The sequence below is a fragment of the Astyanax mexicanus genome, chromosome 1, assembly GCF_023375975.1.
Source record: "Astyanax mexicanus isolate ESR-SI-001 chromosome 1, AstMex3_surface, whole genome shotgun sequence".
Lineage (NCBI taxonomy): Eukaryota > Metazoa > Chordata > Actinopteri > Characiformes > Acestrorhamphidae > Astyanax > Astyanax mexicanus.
In genome coordinates, this window is record NC_064408.1 from 100,447,930 (window position 1) to 100,465,930 (window position 18,001).

At 39.3% G+C, this 18,001-nt stretch overlaps 1 protein-coding gene across 3 annotated transcripts in view; it reads left to right on the forward strand.

Moving 5' to 3' along the window:
* The window catches only part of sh3kbp1 (SH3-domain kinase binding protein 1), a 115,941-nt gene that overhangs the window by 27,915 nt on the left and 70,025 nt on the right, over window positions 1-18,001 (forward strand). For all 3 annotated transcript variants that reach the window (XM_007252320.4, XM_007252321.4, XM_007252319.4), the window contains exon 2: window positions 7,623-7,780. In XM_007252320.4, the coding sequence (XP_007252382.1) occupies window positions 7,623-7,780 (158 nt within the window). The remainder of the gene's footprint in view (window positions 1-7,622; window positions 7,781-18,001) is intronic.

Consider the following 18,001-nt stretch of genomic DNA (forward strand, 5'->3'; position numbering starts at 1 on the left):
CGATAATGATGATATTAGGATACTGTGATTCTGCAATACCTAATATATCACAAGACAGTTTGGCAGTCACATGGCTTGTTTCTCTGCTCATGATTTGGAAACAAATTTCCTCTACAGCACAAATGCAAACAAGATGCCATTTTTTATTTTTTCCTATTTTCGCCATACTTTTGTTGAACCAAAACCTAATGGGAATGTATGAGGACAAATTGTCTTGTTTTATATACAGTCTACTGTAGGTCATCAAAACACTGCTGCATCTTCACTTCACTGCACTTCATCCCCCTCTTCTGTATAGATTGCAGAAAGCTAGGGAGACACACAAGAGTCGACAAACGGCAGGGTCAAGTTCAATTTTACATTGTACTTGCATAAATTAAACAAAGTAAAGCCTTCACCGTCACTTATCACGTTCTTTACAAACTGGCTTTTTTCTAAAAAAAATACAAGCTGAGCAGGACCACAATAATAACATTAGCTGAGCTCACTTAGTCTTTGCATTTTTTTCTTTATCAAAAGACTGACTGTTCTTCTCTGTGTAAATTTTACTCACATGTAACTCATATGAGGTAAACTTACAAGTAGATTAGCAATAATGAGGTGGATTTACGTGTGGAAAAAAGCCGGAGGCATGTGTCACTAGAGTTGCACTTCTGAAGTAAATTCATGGTTAGAAATTCACAGCTGAGGTAAATTTAGGATTAAAATATCACTGCTGAGGTAAATGTTTGACCCGAGTTGCACTGCTGGAGAAAGTTCATGGTTAAAAAAAGTACTGCTGAGGTAAATGCAGGATTAAAATAGCACTGATGAGGTGAATGTATGACCCTAGTTGCACTGCTGAAGATAATTCATGGTTAGAATTTGCTCTGCATAGGCTAATGTATTGTGCTTTGTTGATTTGTAAATTAATGAGAAAAAGGGCACTACTGTAAATGTAGGACCAGAGTAGCACTCCTATAGTAAGTTCATTTTTAGAATTGCACTGCTGAGGTAAATTTATGATCAGAATAGCATTACTTTCTTGGAAATTGTGTTTATTACATGTAATTTATTCAAAGGTTAAAATGTGGCAAAATGAATGAAAACCTGTGAAAAAACATGTTCTGTGTTCAGTATTCAGCCGCCGGCCAAATATTTACATTTTCATTTTTGAAAGTTAACATATGGAACATCCATTACCACACTGTCAACTGTCATGTTCTTCCAAATTAGATTCAGCTGAAATGCTCATCATGCAGCAGATAAATGCTCTCTCTGCACTCAGTAAGCACCTCCTCCTCAGAGTAACAGTCATATTGCAGAGGGGATCATGTGTGTTGTGAATCCTCCAGCTGGTGTGTGATGGAAACGAGAGTGGGTGTGCTCCGGTGGTCTCTGATAGGCCCTATCGATGACTCACGACCACATCAACATGATGCTCATCAGCTCCTTCCCGTCTCAAACCGCCGTTCCCATGGTTACTCACTCTTCCTCATCCCCTCTACCCTCATCATTCTGACCCCGTTCACTGAGCCTGGGAACACTGTGGGGCTGCCCTGTCACTCAGCACCAGGGTGGATATGGCCAGGAGTCACACTGTATATTTTCCATATCAGTTTATAGTGATGATTCGTATATACAGTTTGATTATGATGCTGGAGGAGTTCCCTGTTTTGGTATCAATACATTGTTGGCAAACTTGAATAACAGACTTAAAGGAAGTTCATGGACACTGTAGTGAAATTGTGGCAAATATTTGCCACATTTTTATTTATTTTTGCAATGAAAAGTTTCCTTTAAAACTTTTATACTTTCCAAAATTCAGCTAGGAGTGGGACATACTATATCTTACTCAGTAATAGGGGTGGGTGATATGGCCCTAAAATAATATCACAATATTTCACTGTATTTTTGCAATAACGATACTCTTGGCGATATGACAAAACACTGAATTAAAAAAAAAACATATTTCAAAAATACACTTATGCAACAAAATGAAAAATAAAATATTTATTTTATTGCATACAATATGATATGAGATATAAAATAATACAAGAATTTTATCAGGTTTGTAACAGAAGTCAATGATCCAGAATGTCATGATACTAATAATGCTCTCCAAATATCTCCATATATCCAGGACTGAAGTAAAATGAATGATACTGTCCAGATATCTATTTTGTCTCTAGTAGATATATAATGGTATTTCAGGGTATAATATAGTTCACGATATTCCAAAATTGGCGATATTATTGCGTAAGATGCGGTATGGCACGTCCCTACTCAATAATGCCGTTATCATTTTGAAATGATAAAATTTAAGTTTTGTGGTAGATTTGTTTGGTTACATTAAATTATTTTTAAATCACATAATTTATTTTATTACATGATTTATTATTTTATACAAAATCAGAGTCTTGGTAAAATACTATTGCTGTTATATAGTAATATAAGTTGCTATACCAAGTTGTGGTGTCTGAACTACGGTATAAAAGAAACAGTGAAGTTTGTATACCATCGTACCTTAATCTGAATGCACATAGTTCCTTTGGAAGCAGCGGTTTCTGAATTAAAACTTTGCAACAAATTCCAGACTGAGAAATAGAATGACAATAATTTGATCTAAAATAACTCTATTTCTAGTCGTTTTATCTAAAATAACTCTAATGCATGTTGTAGACTATGAGTCCAATACTGTGTTTTCTCTACTCAGATCCCTGAAGGCTGGACTCTTGTTTAGTGTCTGTGCTTCACTCATACTGGCCCATCTAAAATAGGCTCTGCTGTAATGTGGGTGTTTTTTTTTTGTTTTTTTTTTGCACCATGTGAAGTTACGGGGGAGTAAGTGTTTCTATGCGCTTGTTTTGCTTTGGAAAGAAAAAAGAAAAAGGGCCATGCTGGCCTTAGCAGTCTGCTGCATGCTGTTTGTAAGAATTGAGAGCGCGAGAGAGAGCAAAATAGAAAATAGAGAGTCAAATCGAGAGAGAGAGAGAGACACAGCCAGCGGAAGACTTTGACATTTACAGTAATGTAATCAGCACATTATAGTGCATAGTCACTGTCTTTGTCAACAACCGTCCCTTACACTGAGCTGGTTTCAGCTATGCACAAACTCCAACGGCAACACACCTGATTCAGTTAGTGACGCCTTCAGGATCATCTGAGTGGGGGGAGTCAGGTGGATGTGATTAGGCTTACAATAAAACTCTTTGGAAGAATCACCAGGAGCATGTGGTCCACTCTTTGGTCTGCTGTCGTGCTATTGAAAGAGAGAGAGAGGGAGAAAAGAGAGAGGAGAAAGAAGAGGAAGCCTGTGACATTTACAGTAATGCAATAAGCACATTACAGTTCAGGAAACCATCATGTCACATGTCCCCTCTACTGTAAGTCTGAGTATTCTGAACTCTTAAGGGTACAATTTCAATACAGGCTAGTGTTACAATGTTTAATATATAAATACTACAAAACATGCTTGTGTTTTGTTTTGAATCTTATGTACAGTCCTGCCATGCTGGATCTCTCTGCTCACAATGTGGACGTGTCTATGACTTTATTTTTTTTTATTAAAAAGAAGTAACAACAGTCATGTAGTAGACTTAAGATTAAGATCATTTCTGTGTGTGACGTGGCAGCCTATACTTCTCTTCGATTGGCTGGACACAGTTCTTGGCAGAGGACTTGATCTGCCTGTTTTACCAACCGTTTCTGAGAGTTGTTTTGTTTTTATAGAAACCGAACAGTCATTTCAGTCTGCGCTGTAAACATCCCCAGCGCGTACCGGGTGGAGCCCCGCCCCCACCTCGCTTTCTCGGACCACATGTGTGTTTGGCTGACTCCAACATACACACCACTCATCAGACGCTCCAGACCAGTTCAGAAGCAGGTGAAAACCTGGCCGGCAGGCTCCATCTCTGCCCTTCAGGACTGTTTTGAGTGCACTGCATGGGACATGTTCAGGGAGGCTGCTACAGAAGGCGATTCTGTTGATTTGGAGGAGTATGCAGCATCAGTCACTGGCTACATCAGCAAGTGTATTGATGATGTCACTGTCTCCAAGACCATCACTACACGCCCAAACCAGAAGCCTTGGATGACTGCTGAGGTACGTGCGCTGCTGAGGACCCGCGACTCCGCCTTCAGAGTGGGTGACAAGGTGGCCCTGAGGAAAGCGAGAGCCGACCTGTCAAGAGCCATCAGAGAGGCAAAGCGCGCACACGCCCAGAGAATCCACAGCCACTTCAAGGGCACGGATGACGCGCGGCGTATGTGGCAGGGCATCCAGGCAATCACCAACTACAGGACAATGCCACCGTCCTGTGAACGTGATGCCTCCCTCCCTGATGCCCTGAACAACTTTCATGCACGGTTTGAGGCACAAAACAACACGATGGCGAGAAAGACCATGCCCAAGCCGGACGAGCAGGTGTTGTGCCTGACTGCAGTGGACGTGAGGAACACTCTGCGCAGAGTCAACCCACGAAAAGCTGCAGGACCAGACAACATCCCCGGCAGAGTGCTCAGGGAGTGCGCAGACCAGCTGACAGATGTTCTCACGGACATCTTCAACATCTCCCTGTGCAGCGCCACTGTCCCAACGTGCCTCAAGTCCACCACCATCGTTCCCGTGCCAAAGAAGTCCACAGTGTCCTGCCTCAATGACTACCGTCCCGTTGCACTTACACCCATCATCATGAAGTGCTTCGAGAGGCTAGTCATGAGGAACATCAAGACACGACTGCCCTCTTCACTGGACCCCCTGCAGTTTGCGTATCGTCCCAATCGCTCCACGGACGATGCCATCACCACCACCCTTCATCTCTCCCTCACCCACCTGGAGAAGAAGGACACTTACGTCAGAATGCTGTTTATAGACTTCAGTTCAGCATTCAACACCATCATCCCACAGAACCTCATCAGGAAGCTAAGCTCGCTCGGCCTCAACACCCCCCTCTGCAACTGGATCCTGGACTTTCTGACTGGGAGTCCGGTTCGGGGGCAGCACCTCCAGCACCATCACACTGAACACTGGGGCCCCCCAGGGCAGTGTCCTGAGTCCTCTGCTGTTCACCCTGCTGACTCATGACTGTGCTGCAAAACACAGTTCTAACAGCTTTATCAAGTTCGCCGATGATACAACCGTGCTGGGTCTCATCACCAAAGGCGACGAGTCAGCATACAGAGAGGAGGTGCAGCGGCTGACAGACTGGTGTACAGTCAACAACCTTCACCTGAATGTGGACAAGACAAAGGAAATGGTTGTTGACTTCAGGAGAGCACAACACACCCACTCTCCACTCAACATCAACGGGTCCTCTGTGGAGATTGTTAAGAGCACCAAGTTCCTTGGTGTCCACTTAGCAGATAACCTCACCTGGACCCTGAACACCAGCTCTACAGCCAAGAAAGCCCAGCAGCGTCTCTACTTCCTCCGGAAGCTGAGAAAGGCCCGTCTCCCTCCACCCATCCTCACACTCTTCTATAGAGGGACCTGCCTGGTTTGGGACCTGCACCGTCTCTGACCGCAAGACCCTCCAGCGTATTGTGAGGACAGCTGAGAGGATCATTGGCGTCTCTCTCCCCTCCATCACGGACATCTACACCACCCGCAGCATCCGCAAAGCAACCAGCATTGTGAATGACCCCACCCATCCCTCACACAAACTGTTCTCCCTCCTGCCTTCGGGAAGAAGGTACCGCAGCATCCGGTCCAGCACGACCAGATTCTGCAACAGCTTCTACCCCCAAGCCATCAGACTCCTCAACTGCAGAGACTGAACTGATGGTTTTTCTGTACATGCACACACACTCTTACCCCACTTACCCCAGAAAATGGAAAGCACTAAAAACCCTACTACCTCACTGGACTCTATTGCACACTGTGTAATAGAGGTAATTACTACCTCACTGGTCTTTTTTGCACACTTTTTGCACACTGCATAATTTGCACACTGTCTTGTTATTTATTATTCTTTGTCTGTATTGTGTTGTATTGTCTGTCTGCACTTTTGTACTGTTGCACTATGGTCCCTGGAGGAACGTTGTTTCGTTTCACTGTGTACTCTGTATATAGCTGAAATGACAATAAAAACCACTTTGACTTTGACTGTAGACACTTCTTCTTACAGCATTGCTCTGCATTGTGGGCATTGATTGCTTTTGTTGAGGAGGCAGAGATTTTATAAATCTTTAATTAAATTCAACTGATACAAAAAAATTAATAAATTTGTCATTAGATTCCACTGCTCTGATTGCATAAGAACCAAACTTTTCTTTTACTTAGATTTGTATAAATATTATTTGATTTAATAAACAATATATTGCTTTTGGGCTGCATTGTGGGCATTGATTGCTTTTGTTGAGGAGGCAGAGATTTTATAAACCTTTAATTGAATTCAACTGATACATTTTAATGATTACAACTGCTGGTATGCCTCATATCTGATTTGACCTGATTTGAGACCTTGTCAAAAAATCCTTTTTGGTGTATGATAAAGAGTACTACCCTATGTTAAATAGCCCACCTCTGTTCTCCCACAGCTTTCTGAGATCCAACAATTTTATTTTGTTTGTTCAAACAGGCTTTAGAATGAATGATATAGTGCATAATTTGCCCCTGCAGAGAAATCACTTTTTACACTGTTATCCAGGCTCAAAGTAGCTCCACACCTCATTGGTAGAAACCAGAGCGCATTAATAGCTATTTAAAAGACACTGTTTACAACCCGTAGTGTAAGCTACATCTCCGGGCGCTGCCATCTTAAAGTAAAGTCATAATCAGTACAGTGCTGGCAGCGCCCGGAATATAGGTTACCCCATGCCCCATATTATCAATTCTAAAACCTAATAGTCTAATAGCCTAATAGTAATAAAATTACTAGATCTCGGAAAGCTGCTGGAGAACGGAGTTGGTTATTTAACGTTAGAGATTAGTATCCTTAATTATGTTTTACTACACCAAACGTCAATTTTACAGCAGAGTTTTTCTTTAACTTCTGATGCTCATGCTGCTGTATAGTTATACACAGTTTCACATGTTGACTGATAGATAGACAAACAGATACTTTACTGATTCTGAAGATAATTTAGGACTGTTATTGTATATTTGTGTACATGCTAATTCACCACATGCTAAAGTTATTGTGTAGATTTACACAGCTCCACATGCTAAATTTATTGTGTAATTCTACATAGCTCCGCATGCTAAATTTATTGTGTAATTCTACATAGCTCCGCATGCTAAAGTTATTGTGTAATTCTACATAGCTGCGCATGCCAAAGTTATTGTGTAATTCTCCGCATGCTAAAGTTATTGTGTAGTTCTACACAACTCCACATGCTAATGCTATTGTTTTCCCAGTCCCTTTGCTTTGAAAACTGTACAAACTGCTAGCACACTCGATAACCTCTGGCTCATGAGATAGAGTCTTGTGGCTGTGATGTGTTCTGCAGTGTCTCTGCACTTCTTTTTCCCCTGCACTCGTTCTTTTCATCTTTCCCACAGGACCCTCTGCAAAAGTGAAAACATGTGATGCACCATGTTGCCTTTGGCTTTTTACATCAGCTCTCCTTAGACTCACAGATTCAAAGCCTGATATCTTTTTTGTTCTCTCCATCTTTCTCTATCTCTCTCTCATTTTCAGTGGAGGCCATTGTGGAGTTTGACTACCAGGCCCAGCACGATGACGAGTTGACCATCTCTGTCGGCGAGATCATCAGCAACATCAGGAAGGATGAGGGGGGCTGGTGGGAGGGCGAGGTGGATGGCCGAAGGGGCCTGTTTCCAGACAACTTTGTCAGGGTGAGTATTATCCTGTTTAGCTAACCGATTTTCTCACCAAATATTTTTGAAGCTATTCACACCTTTTTTTTTTTCATGCGATCCATATCTGACATTAGTCTGAACAGTTCATTATAAACTAATCTGCAAGTGCAAAAAAAATAATGTTTGTTTTTATTTCCCAGAGTTTTGGTTTTCAAGTATCCAATTATTACTGTATACTGTATCAATAAAAAAGTATACATTTTTAATTATTCGTCAGACAGTGGTTCACAATGGTTGGGTTTAAACCCCGGCCACTAGAAAGCAGTGTTGTACTTAGTCGCTAGATTCCACTGTTCTGATTGCAAAAAACTAAACTTTTCTTTTACTCAGATTTTATAAATATAATAGTGTGTTTTTTATACTAGGACAGTTTAAAAAAAACAATATATCACCTTGCTTACAATATCAAATTATATTACAATATATTGAATCATAACCCCTAAATCATGACATATATTGTTTCAGAACCCAACACCACTTAGAAAAATGCTAATTTGTGCATTCCGTCCATTCAGTCGCTCTATCATTCTTGTCAAAACGTTGTGAGAAGTGGAGTCTCAGTCCAACAGACACAAGTGTGTTCTGTGGTGATTAGAATGTTAGCTGTCATGCTAGCTAAGTGATGTCTTCTGATTGGCTGTGCTAAACTGTATAACTGACTTTGCTCACTTATTCTGTAAACAAACTTTGTATTTGATTTATTATTTTTATTTTTTTGTTCAAAAATAATTTCATGGTATTGTAGCCAGGTTAACAGATGACTTGCGCAGTTTAAGAAAATCCCTGCCCTCAATAATAATGTAAAGCGCTGTAATGTTTTGTTATGGTATAACTGTAGGAAAAAAGTTGATCCTGTGAAACCCTATTTGCAGCTAGTGTCAGAAAACTAGTCGGAATCTTTCAAAGTAATAATTTCAGCATTTAATTTCTTGTTTAATGGTAGTTGGGGTTTCCCTTTCTAATTTCAGAGCTTTTGTAGAGAAATGTGTTAAAGTTACTGTCTATAGGACTTGAAAAAAGGCTGGAGTGTTACATTAGAAACTGTAGTTTCTGTTTTTATCTCACTGACTGCTTGACTGGGTTACATGCTGAGGATTTGGAGCTCAAGACAATTACAGTATATAAGCTTTAGCCTGGACAGCGGCAATTTACCATCATACACCCGACTGGTGTGATCGAGCCTTTACCAATGCGTGCACGTGTGTTTGTGTGTGTGTCTTTGTGTGTGTCTTTGTGTGTGTCTTTGTGTGTGTCTTTGTGTGTGTCTTTGTGTGTGTCTTTGTGTGTGTCTTTGTGTGTGTCTGTGTGTGTCTGTGTGTGTGTGTTAGCTAAACTGTGAAAGCTGACTGTCAGGGTATGAGTGGTTGACTTGCAGCATTGCAGAATGCAGGGCACTGATGCGAACAGGATGCTCTGCCAACTGTACGAGGGTGTCAGTATCTGTTTGTGTGTGTGAAAGAAAGTTTTAAAGCTTTCATATTATCTTTATCGTGTTTAGTGCACCATTCTGTTCATCAGTACCTTGTATTGTTTCCAGCAATAATGTGAATTTTTGTTTGTACCCTGCCTCCAGTACTTGAATAGAATGTGCTGAATGTGTTTGTCCTCAAGACAAGAGACAGCCTCATTAGGAGGAATGAGGACTCAGCATACAGAGAGGAGATTATGTTATGCTTTGGCTTCTAAGATAATGGGGATTTTTTAACATTCATGAAGAATTCAGCTGTAAACAAATGTCAAATGGAGCTGTTTTTCTTCAATTTACAGTCTAGAGAATTGACAGCAGTATAGAGACAGAATTGACAACAGTGATGGTGATAGGAACCAGAAGCATTAGTTGCTGCACTGATTATGAATATGCTGTCTGAGGCACAGTTTTATGATAGTTTTAAGATCATGTTTTGGTCTAAAATTCATGAATTCACAGTATAAAAATACAAAATACATTCTTCATCAAATAAATAGTTGCACCCAGAAGGAAGTGTCAGATTGCAATTCTTTTTATAGCATTGAAGGTAAAGGTTATCATGTACCATAAATTAGACTGTTATGGACTGTCATGTACTTGGTGTGTATGTGTATACGTATACATACAGAAGTAGCATGCAATGCATGTGTAATGCAAGTTGTATTGGCATGGAGTTGTAGAGGTTCCTAACAGTGTCTTGCAATCATCCAACCTATCAAACCTAATATTCACACAGTTCCTGCAGTTTTTTTCTGTAAGGGTGAAAAGTTGTAAATGTGTCTAATCGCACCCCCACTTATTTGTATTCAGAGACAGGTCTGGGGATGTGGCTTGCCATGGCATAGTATCTGTGTCTTAATGACAAATGACTTCATCTAGACTGAGTTCAGGATCCTGGGATTTGACAGAAGAGTGGCATTGTGAATCGAAGGTGGGAAAAGCGCACATCACAATTCAAAAGGTACATGAAAAATAGAAGTACACACTAGCTGTAGTTATTCTCCATCTCTATACCATCACCTCATTTTAGTTATCTATAGGCAAGCTGTTAACCACGCACTGCACAGCTTGATTTAGAGTGCGTCAGTTTGTGTTTGGTATCACGAGGACGCAAAAAGTGCCCCTTGCACGGCTCAAAACTCGTAAAAGGCACAAATAACGTGAAATAAACCAATCAGCTTGTCACTTGCTATTCCCTTTAAGAGCCAGATGTGCTCTGACTTCCGTACGTTGGTATCTTAACGGCGTATTGCACTTCTCAGCAGAGGAAACTGACCGGAATGCTAAAAACAACAAAAAAAGTAGTACCCTGATGTGAAAATTAGGGGATGGTGATATGGCACAATATGGGTTTGAGCACTGTGACACGTCTATGTGTGTATGTGTGTGTAAAGGTGCACGTTCAAGTAGGCAAGAAAGGAATGGGCGTCTTACATTTGACTATCAGGGTTTTAATTAGTGGCGCACCTGTGTTTTCTGCCACTAAGGTAGCAATGAGCCAGAATACACAGAATTTACGTGAATATACCTCACTTCCCGGCCACCACTCCCATTGGCATATATATATATTTGTGGACACCCCTAACTATTGATAAAGCTTTCCTTTAATGAACATGGCAGAGATATTTAAATCAGAGTCATATCATACCACTGTGGGGGACATTTATATTGAATTGTTTTTCATTTGGAAAAATACGTTTTCTGCTCAATTTTTCTAGCAATTAGTCAGTACTGTCTCTCCTATTCTTTTTTTCCCCTCTCATCCTCTCGCAGATATGAGACGACAGCAGTGGCATTAAGATGAGTTGAGCTTGAGCTGCAGGTTACATTTACATGTATTCCTTTGGCAGGTGCTTTAATCCAAAGCGGCTTTAAAAGTGGTGTAAGTGAGTCAAATCCAAGCATACAGTTCTGACGAGCCAGCCACAGTGCAGGTGCGGCATGACTGTGTTTCTGTTTCAGGAGCAGTGCAGACAGTTTTAGCTTGTCAGAGAGGAACTTCCAGTTTGTTCTAGACAATACTGATGAGATTTAGCATCACAGTTTTTATTTTAATTTATATGTATATTTGTCTTCTGTTTTAATGGTGTTTAACTGTATTAATTCAAACTTTACCAATATCATTAGAGTACCTGTGTTTCTGGAAAAAAAATGTTTCCTGCCTGACAGGGCTGTAGTGGTCAAATACTGTATTAACCCTCATATATCCTGCTTGATGGCATTGGCTGCAGGTGAAGGCTAGGAGGTTGCGCTGCTAGCGAGCGGATGCATGTTGCTTGCTGCGTAATTGTCAGCACTGCTCTGTGCTTCACTGCCGTTTCCTCTTCAACTTGCAGCCAACAGAGGGAAGTGTGGACTTCCTCTGATGGTGCAGGAACAGGAAGAGAGAGTGTGATGTCAACAGAAACGGGAAGAATGCGAGCGAGAGAAACACTGTCTGATCTAATAGTGGAGTTTACAATTGGAATAAATAATACACACTTATTTCTGCTTTCTGATTGTAAAATTGGCCATTTTATCAGAGACATACGTTTCCTGGCAGCACCTGGTAGTGTACATGTGGTCTGATATCTTGTGCAGCAACTGATTGTGTAAGCGACAGTCTGCAGTGGACTATCTACGGAAGAGTTTGATTGCAAAACTTGCAGAGTTTGATAGCAATAAATGATAACCTGTAATAAACTTTGTGTCTAATAATAGTGGAGAAATTTGCTAAAGCTTGTGTTTTACCTGTGTTTTTTCTCATCTGGTTTAAACTCAATTATGTGCAATGTTTTAATGAATATTTATGTTCAGTTGTACATTAGGAGAGTTGATGGCAGTTGTTCATGGTTCAGGTTTTTTTGGCTATGTTTACACAGCAGGTAAAAGAAGCTCATCTTTTGAGTTGTCGTGTGTGGCAGTGCTAACAACAAAAAACACTGAAGCTGATTGTATTTTTTCTGATTAGGGCTCTTCAGTATGTGGTGTTGAAATCTGATCCATGGTTCATGGCAATGTGACTCTCTGTCTGAGCAGTCAGATCAAAATTCATGTGATCTTCAGGTAGAAGAAGTAGAAGTAGAAGGGACAAAGGGCATGAGCAGAAGGGAAAATGCCAGATAACCAGATAACACACCTCTTAAACTTTTTAAGTGATGTCTCTATTTCAATATTGATATTATAAGGCAGGGGTGTCCAAACTACTGCCCGCGGGCCATTTGTGGCCCGTTTCCTTTTTTGGAGCGGCCCGCGAGGTATTTTAGAAATAGAATGAAAGTTGGCCCGCTGTTAAGCAGGTTTTTATAATGTGAGATTCAAAGTTTGAACGCTAGGAGTCAGAAACGGGCCAAACAGTCTAAAAGCGGAGAGGGTGCGCATTTCTAGCCCAGAAAAACAGGGCAAAGAGTCTAAAAGCGGAGAGGGTGCGCATTTCTAGCGCAGAAAAACGGGCTAAAGAGTCTAAAAGCGGAGAGGGAGCGCATTTCTAGCACAGGAAAAACGGGCCAAAGAGTCTAAAAGCGGAGAGGGTGCGCATTTCTAGCGCAGAAAAACAGGCCAAAGAGTCTAAAAGTTGCCGTAATTAAGGAGTTTAATATTAAGAGACATCATGATATTAAACATCAATTTGAAAAATCTTAGTTTACAAAACACAAAGATAAAGATAGTAAGTCAAGTAAAATGACGTGTAAATAAAATAATCAGGAAAATGTATTATTTAAAGTGGTATATTTCATTATTTGTTTTATTACAGAGTCTGTGGCCCGTGACTTCAAATATATTTCTCCTTCTGGCCCCCAACAAAAAAAGTTTGGACACCCCTGTTATAAGGCATATATATATATATATATATATATATATATATATATATATATATATATATATATATATATATATATATATATTCTAAGGCATTTTACAATCGTAATAAAGAACAAATAAACAGTGTCCGTAGCTAAATATGGTCTTCTTTTACAGCAATGTCGAACACTGTATAGCTTCTGTAATTCTGGCAAAAACTAAACCAAAACAGTTGCTCTTTTGCTCCTTTGTATCAGTTACACAGCATGATATATTCAGACATATTTCAGATAATGGGTCACATTAAAAAGATGGTGTGAACAGAGTTCACCTTCACCTGCTGTGTGAACATAGCCTTTGTGATAGTTGCTATGTTGTATTTTCAATTATATGTACCAAAAGAAAAAAGAAAAATGACAACAGCTATTTTGTGCATCCACCAAAGAAGAAGATTCACCTCTTTTAGAAGAGTCCAAAGACATCATTATGTGACATGTGCATGTGAGAAGCAGTTTGACTGTCAGTGTGTGTCCTGGGTAATGATATGCTGCTCAGCAGGAATTCTTGTAGTATTGCTTTGATTCTAAGCAGCGTTGAGAACATAATCATCCCTCAAATCCCAGTCAGTGTGTTCAAACAAAGACATCTGTCATCACAGAAAACACAGTGTTTCTGGACGTTTTTATTTTTATTTTTTTTTTTTTTAGTTAAAAGTCTTGTGCAAAAGTTTGGGAATTGGTACAGTCATGTGGTTTGTTGCTTTTTTTGTAAGTAAAAAAATTATTGAATCACTAAATCATCATCAATAATTGAATCATCTGCTAAACACAAACTAATGCTAATGTTAGCATAATACAAAAGAAAATCTTATTATTGTGTAGATGATGATTGACAAATATATTTATGGCTAATTGCGGTATGAGAGCTCTGTAGCTCTGCCCACCCCATACATTTCCATCTCCAGTATCTAATTCCAGTAGGTAGTTGTCCCTGTGCTAATACGGGCACATCTTTTAAATATTCCCATGTAAATCAGTTTTTAAAAAAAAGTTATTTTACTATATCATAAGAAGGCGGGGATACTCAATAATGTTTGACAGCCTTTGCTGGAACTGATTGCCTGCAACAAACTGCACTGCTTCCTTTCTGTTGATTACATGGAGGAGCTGAGTTGTAATCAAACACAAATTAACTGCATTTTTACTGGTGAAAAATGACACTTACTGGACAAACTGGGTATCAATCAGAAAACCTGCTGTGATTCTGGTGCTGTAAGCTCAATAAAGGCAGTCCGAGACTGGTCTGGGAGTGAGGAAACAGCTTTATCAAATGAGTGGGTGAGTCTGGCTCCACTTCTGGTCTTGACTGCGTCAAATCCAATTTTCTAGTCATGGGTGACGTGTATCACAATAATGATAAAATCACAAACCCAATGTATAGCATAACAATGGCCATCTATGTTAGAAAGCTTTGAAATTAAGTAAAATAAAAGTTTAGAATAACAATTTTCTTCCTGCTCTCATTTCCAGTTGAGTTTAGGCACTGGTCTCAGTGGGAGGTGGAGGAATACTTGCTCTGAGTTCATGTGACTCATACAGCACTCATGAACTTTTTGAACTTTTTCTCTGTGCAGATGTGTCTGAGTCTGGGTTTTTGGAAGGGCATGTGTTGTACTGCTGAACCATTTTCCTGTGTGTGTGTGTGTGTGTGTGTGTGTGTGTGTCAGACCGAGAGTGAGAAGTTCTATAGGTTATACTGGGTGAAGGCCTAGTATTTTTATAGTCATCACTGTAGATTCTTCTGTTCAGCTCCACTGAGAGCATTTCTGTTAAACACGCACACACCCACACACACACTGACCATGAAAAAGACATTAGAAACTACACTCAATCTGCTTTTCCAGACCTTCTGCTTTTCTCAGACACGTTTACTCTAATCTGATCTCTGAAGACCAAAAGAATGTGTGCTTTCAGGCTGTGTGGAAGCAGCCACTCTGAGAAAGAGACTTTCTAACTCAATTATGTTCTGTTTTAATGCTGTTTAGTAAACTGGTATTTTAAGTCTTTTTATTTGGATGTAGCGTGTATTGTATATACTGTACAAAACTACTAAAGAAGAAAAAAGTGACAGTCATTGTACAAATACATTCTGTCAAGGTTAACACATAGTTAATCTGGAAACTCTTAATGCCCTCATTTATCTGTTGTCATTGAAAGTCTTTATGAAAATAAATCAAATATATTTAAATAAAATGTTGATATGACACTGATTATTTTATTTTGCATTTAAATATCCATTAATACACGTTTCAGTGTTAAAATGGGAAAATGTGATTAATCACTGCAAACTTTGTGATTAATTAGTTCATTTTTTAATTGTTCAACAGCCTTAGTTAAAAAGTTCTATTGCGTTATATTTTGGAGTATTTCTATTGGTCTATTCGTCATGTCATTTTCACACAATGTAACAACCATGCAGAATGCCAGTCAAAATTGTCAAATGGTCAAAAAGTTTGTCAATATGAGAAACTTTATATTCTGAGGGACAGAAAAGATTTGCAGATGAATGCAAATGAAAAATCATATTATTAAGAGGCTTCGCAGTTTTTCTGGTTTATTTAAATTCCATTCTTAAGTCGAAACTAGATTCAAATAAGCAACAGTGCTTGCATGTCACATTTTGCCTTTGTGTAGATGCTTTTGTTATTGTTTTGATATTTTTCTCCTAAGTAGTCTTTCAAAATACATACATTCTGTGTGTATTAAGTTGTTATACTGTGCTGTGTTTTCTACATGGATCTTTTTTTTTTTGGCGTTATTGAGTTTGAACCCTGTTGGTTTGCTGTCAGTAGTGGACTTTGTTAAAGTGTGTGTATCTGTAACTGTGTTATTTTCAGGACTTCTTCATTTTAATTACCTACCCTCCTTTCTTCGAGAAGAGCTTCTGCTAAAAAATAAAAAAGTCCCACATAAAGTAACCCAGAAATAAGATGTTTATTATTGGTTATTGTATCAACCCACATGTTTCTATATTTATGCACCTCTAGTTTTGCGTGTGTTTCTGAGAAGGAGGGAGATGAAAAGAGTTATCCACAGGTGTTTCCTGTTCTGCAGTAGGTCTGTCTCTGTAAATCTCACCATTATCCTGTTTGTCAAAATTCTCCAAAAGCATGTGTTTTACTCAAATTTCCTTCACAAAAAAATACAGTAAGTATATTTAAGTATAGAAGGTTAATCTGAAGAAATATATTTAGATGTCTAATCTTTTAAACATTGCATAGTCATTGCATATTTGCATTTCCAGGAAGGACACTTCTCTCAAATCTAGCGTTCAGTCAAATGCTAGCAGCTGCTTGGGCAAGATTTGCTAAAAGGTTATTATTCAGTTGTTATTCAAAAAAATGTAATATTTGTTACAGTTGTTTTTGGATTCCATTATAGTAATTCCATTATAGAACCTTCTCTGGTTATGTGCAGCTATGACAGCTACAGCCTGGGCCACTCTATAGGATTTATATAATCCTCACCATTGCTAAAAATGTGAAGAAAAAAAAAAAACAAGTACATAAAAGATTTTCCATAATCCATAAAACACCTCAAACTTTCAGATCACACTCCCGGATCATGGTGCAGGCCAGTGGATCTGTTTCTGATATAGACTTTTTCAGTAGGTTGGAGCAAAATGATTTTCTGTATATGTTGCATATCTTATGACTGCTCAAAATGTCTGTTTCTAGATCTGCATTGTAATTTTTTTTAAATTTCAAAAATAATTGTGTTCCTTTCAATTCCATTCTGTTCAATTGGTCAGTATTCAATTTCATTATGAGATGTACACAAGTTAAATTATATATTTTTTTTCATTATTATTGTTGTTTTTATGACATCACAATCATCATCCATAACATTACAACCACTTGCTGTCAGATTACAACCCCATGTTGCCAAATACAGCTTCAATCCATCAGTAAGATCTCTCTAAAGGTGTTTTGTGATATCTGGTACCAATACTTTAGCAGCAGATCATTTAATTATGGCATATTCTTTAAGTCCTGTAATTAAGAAGTGGAGCACAGGTTCATTGTTACTGTGAAACCCTTTTTGTAAGTACAGGACAAGAAAACACAAGACAAGACAGAATTTTGGCCTTTTTAAACCCATTTGTGCAGAGAAAACAAACACACAGTGAGTATTTATGCCCAGAGTGATGGGCAAGCCATCACTGTGGTGCCCTGGGAGCAGTGAGAGTTAAGGATCTTCCTGAAGAGTGCAAGAGTAGCAACTGGGTATCAAACCCACAACCTTGTTATTGATGGCCTGGAGCAATCAATAACTACCAAGTCAGACTTGTCCCTGATCCAGTGGTCTAGTCAGCACTATGTCTGTGTTAAACACATCAGCTTCAAGAACTTACTGTTCACTTGGTGCCTAATATATCCCACTCCTTGACAGCTGCTATTGTAAAGAGATGTTCATTATTGTTCACATGTTGATGGTTTTAATTTGAGAAAATAGAAAAAAAAGAAAATATAGGATTTGTGCTGGTAGGGAAATTGTTAGAAAGACTTTTGTTCCACAAGCTGTGAAACTTCAGTCTTTCTCTGTTCTGACATTATGATACCATGTGACCAGCTGTGTGTCAGTAATGTAAACACGCACTGATGAAGGCATTTCTGCTGTACACCACTCACACTCCTCACCCCCCAGGTTTCTGCATGCGATGCGTTTCTGGGTCCAGGCATGATGACTACAGCTGTTAGAATTGTGCATAATCAGTTCTAAGCCACGCTGTGATTGGATTAGACCCCCATCTTTGAGGCAATGGGCAATATTGCAGCGGTTTTCCTGCCTGTGTTATTCAGTTCACTCAGCCGTATATTTCTGCTTCCTGCTGTGCTGATGTGATAACATCAGATAATTTAGGATTTTATGAGAGTAAATGAGAGGTGT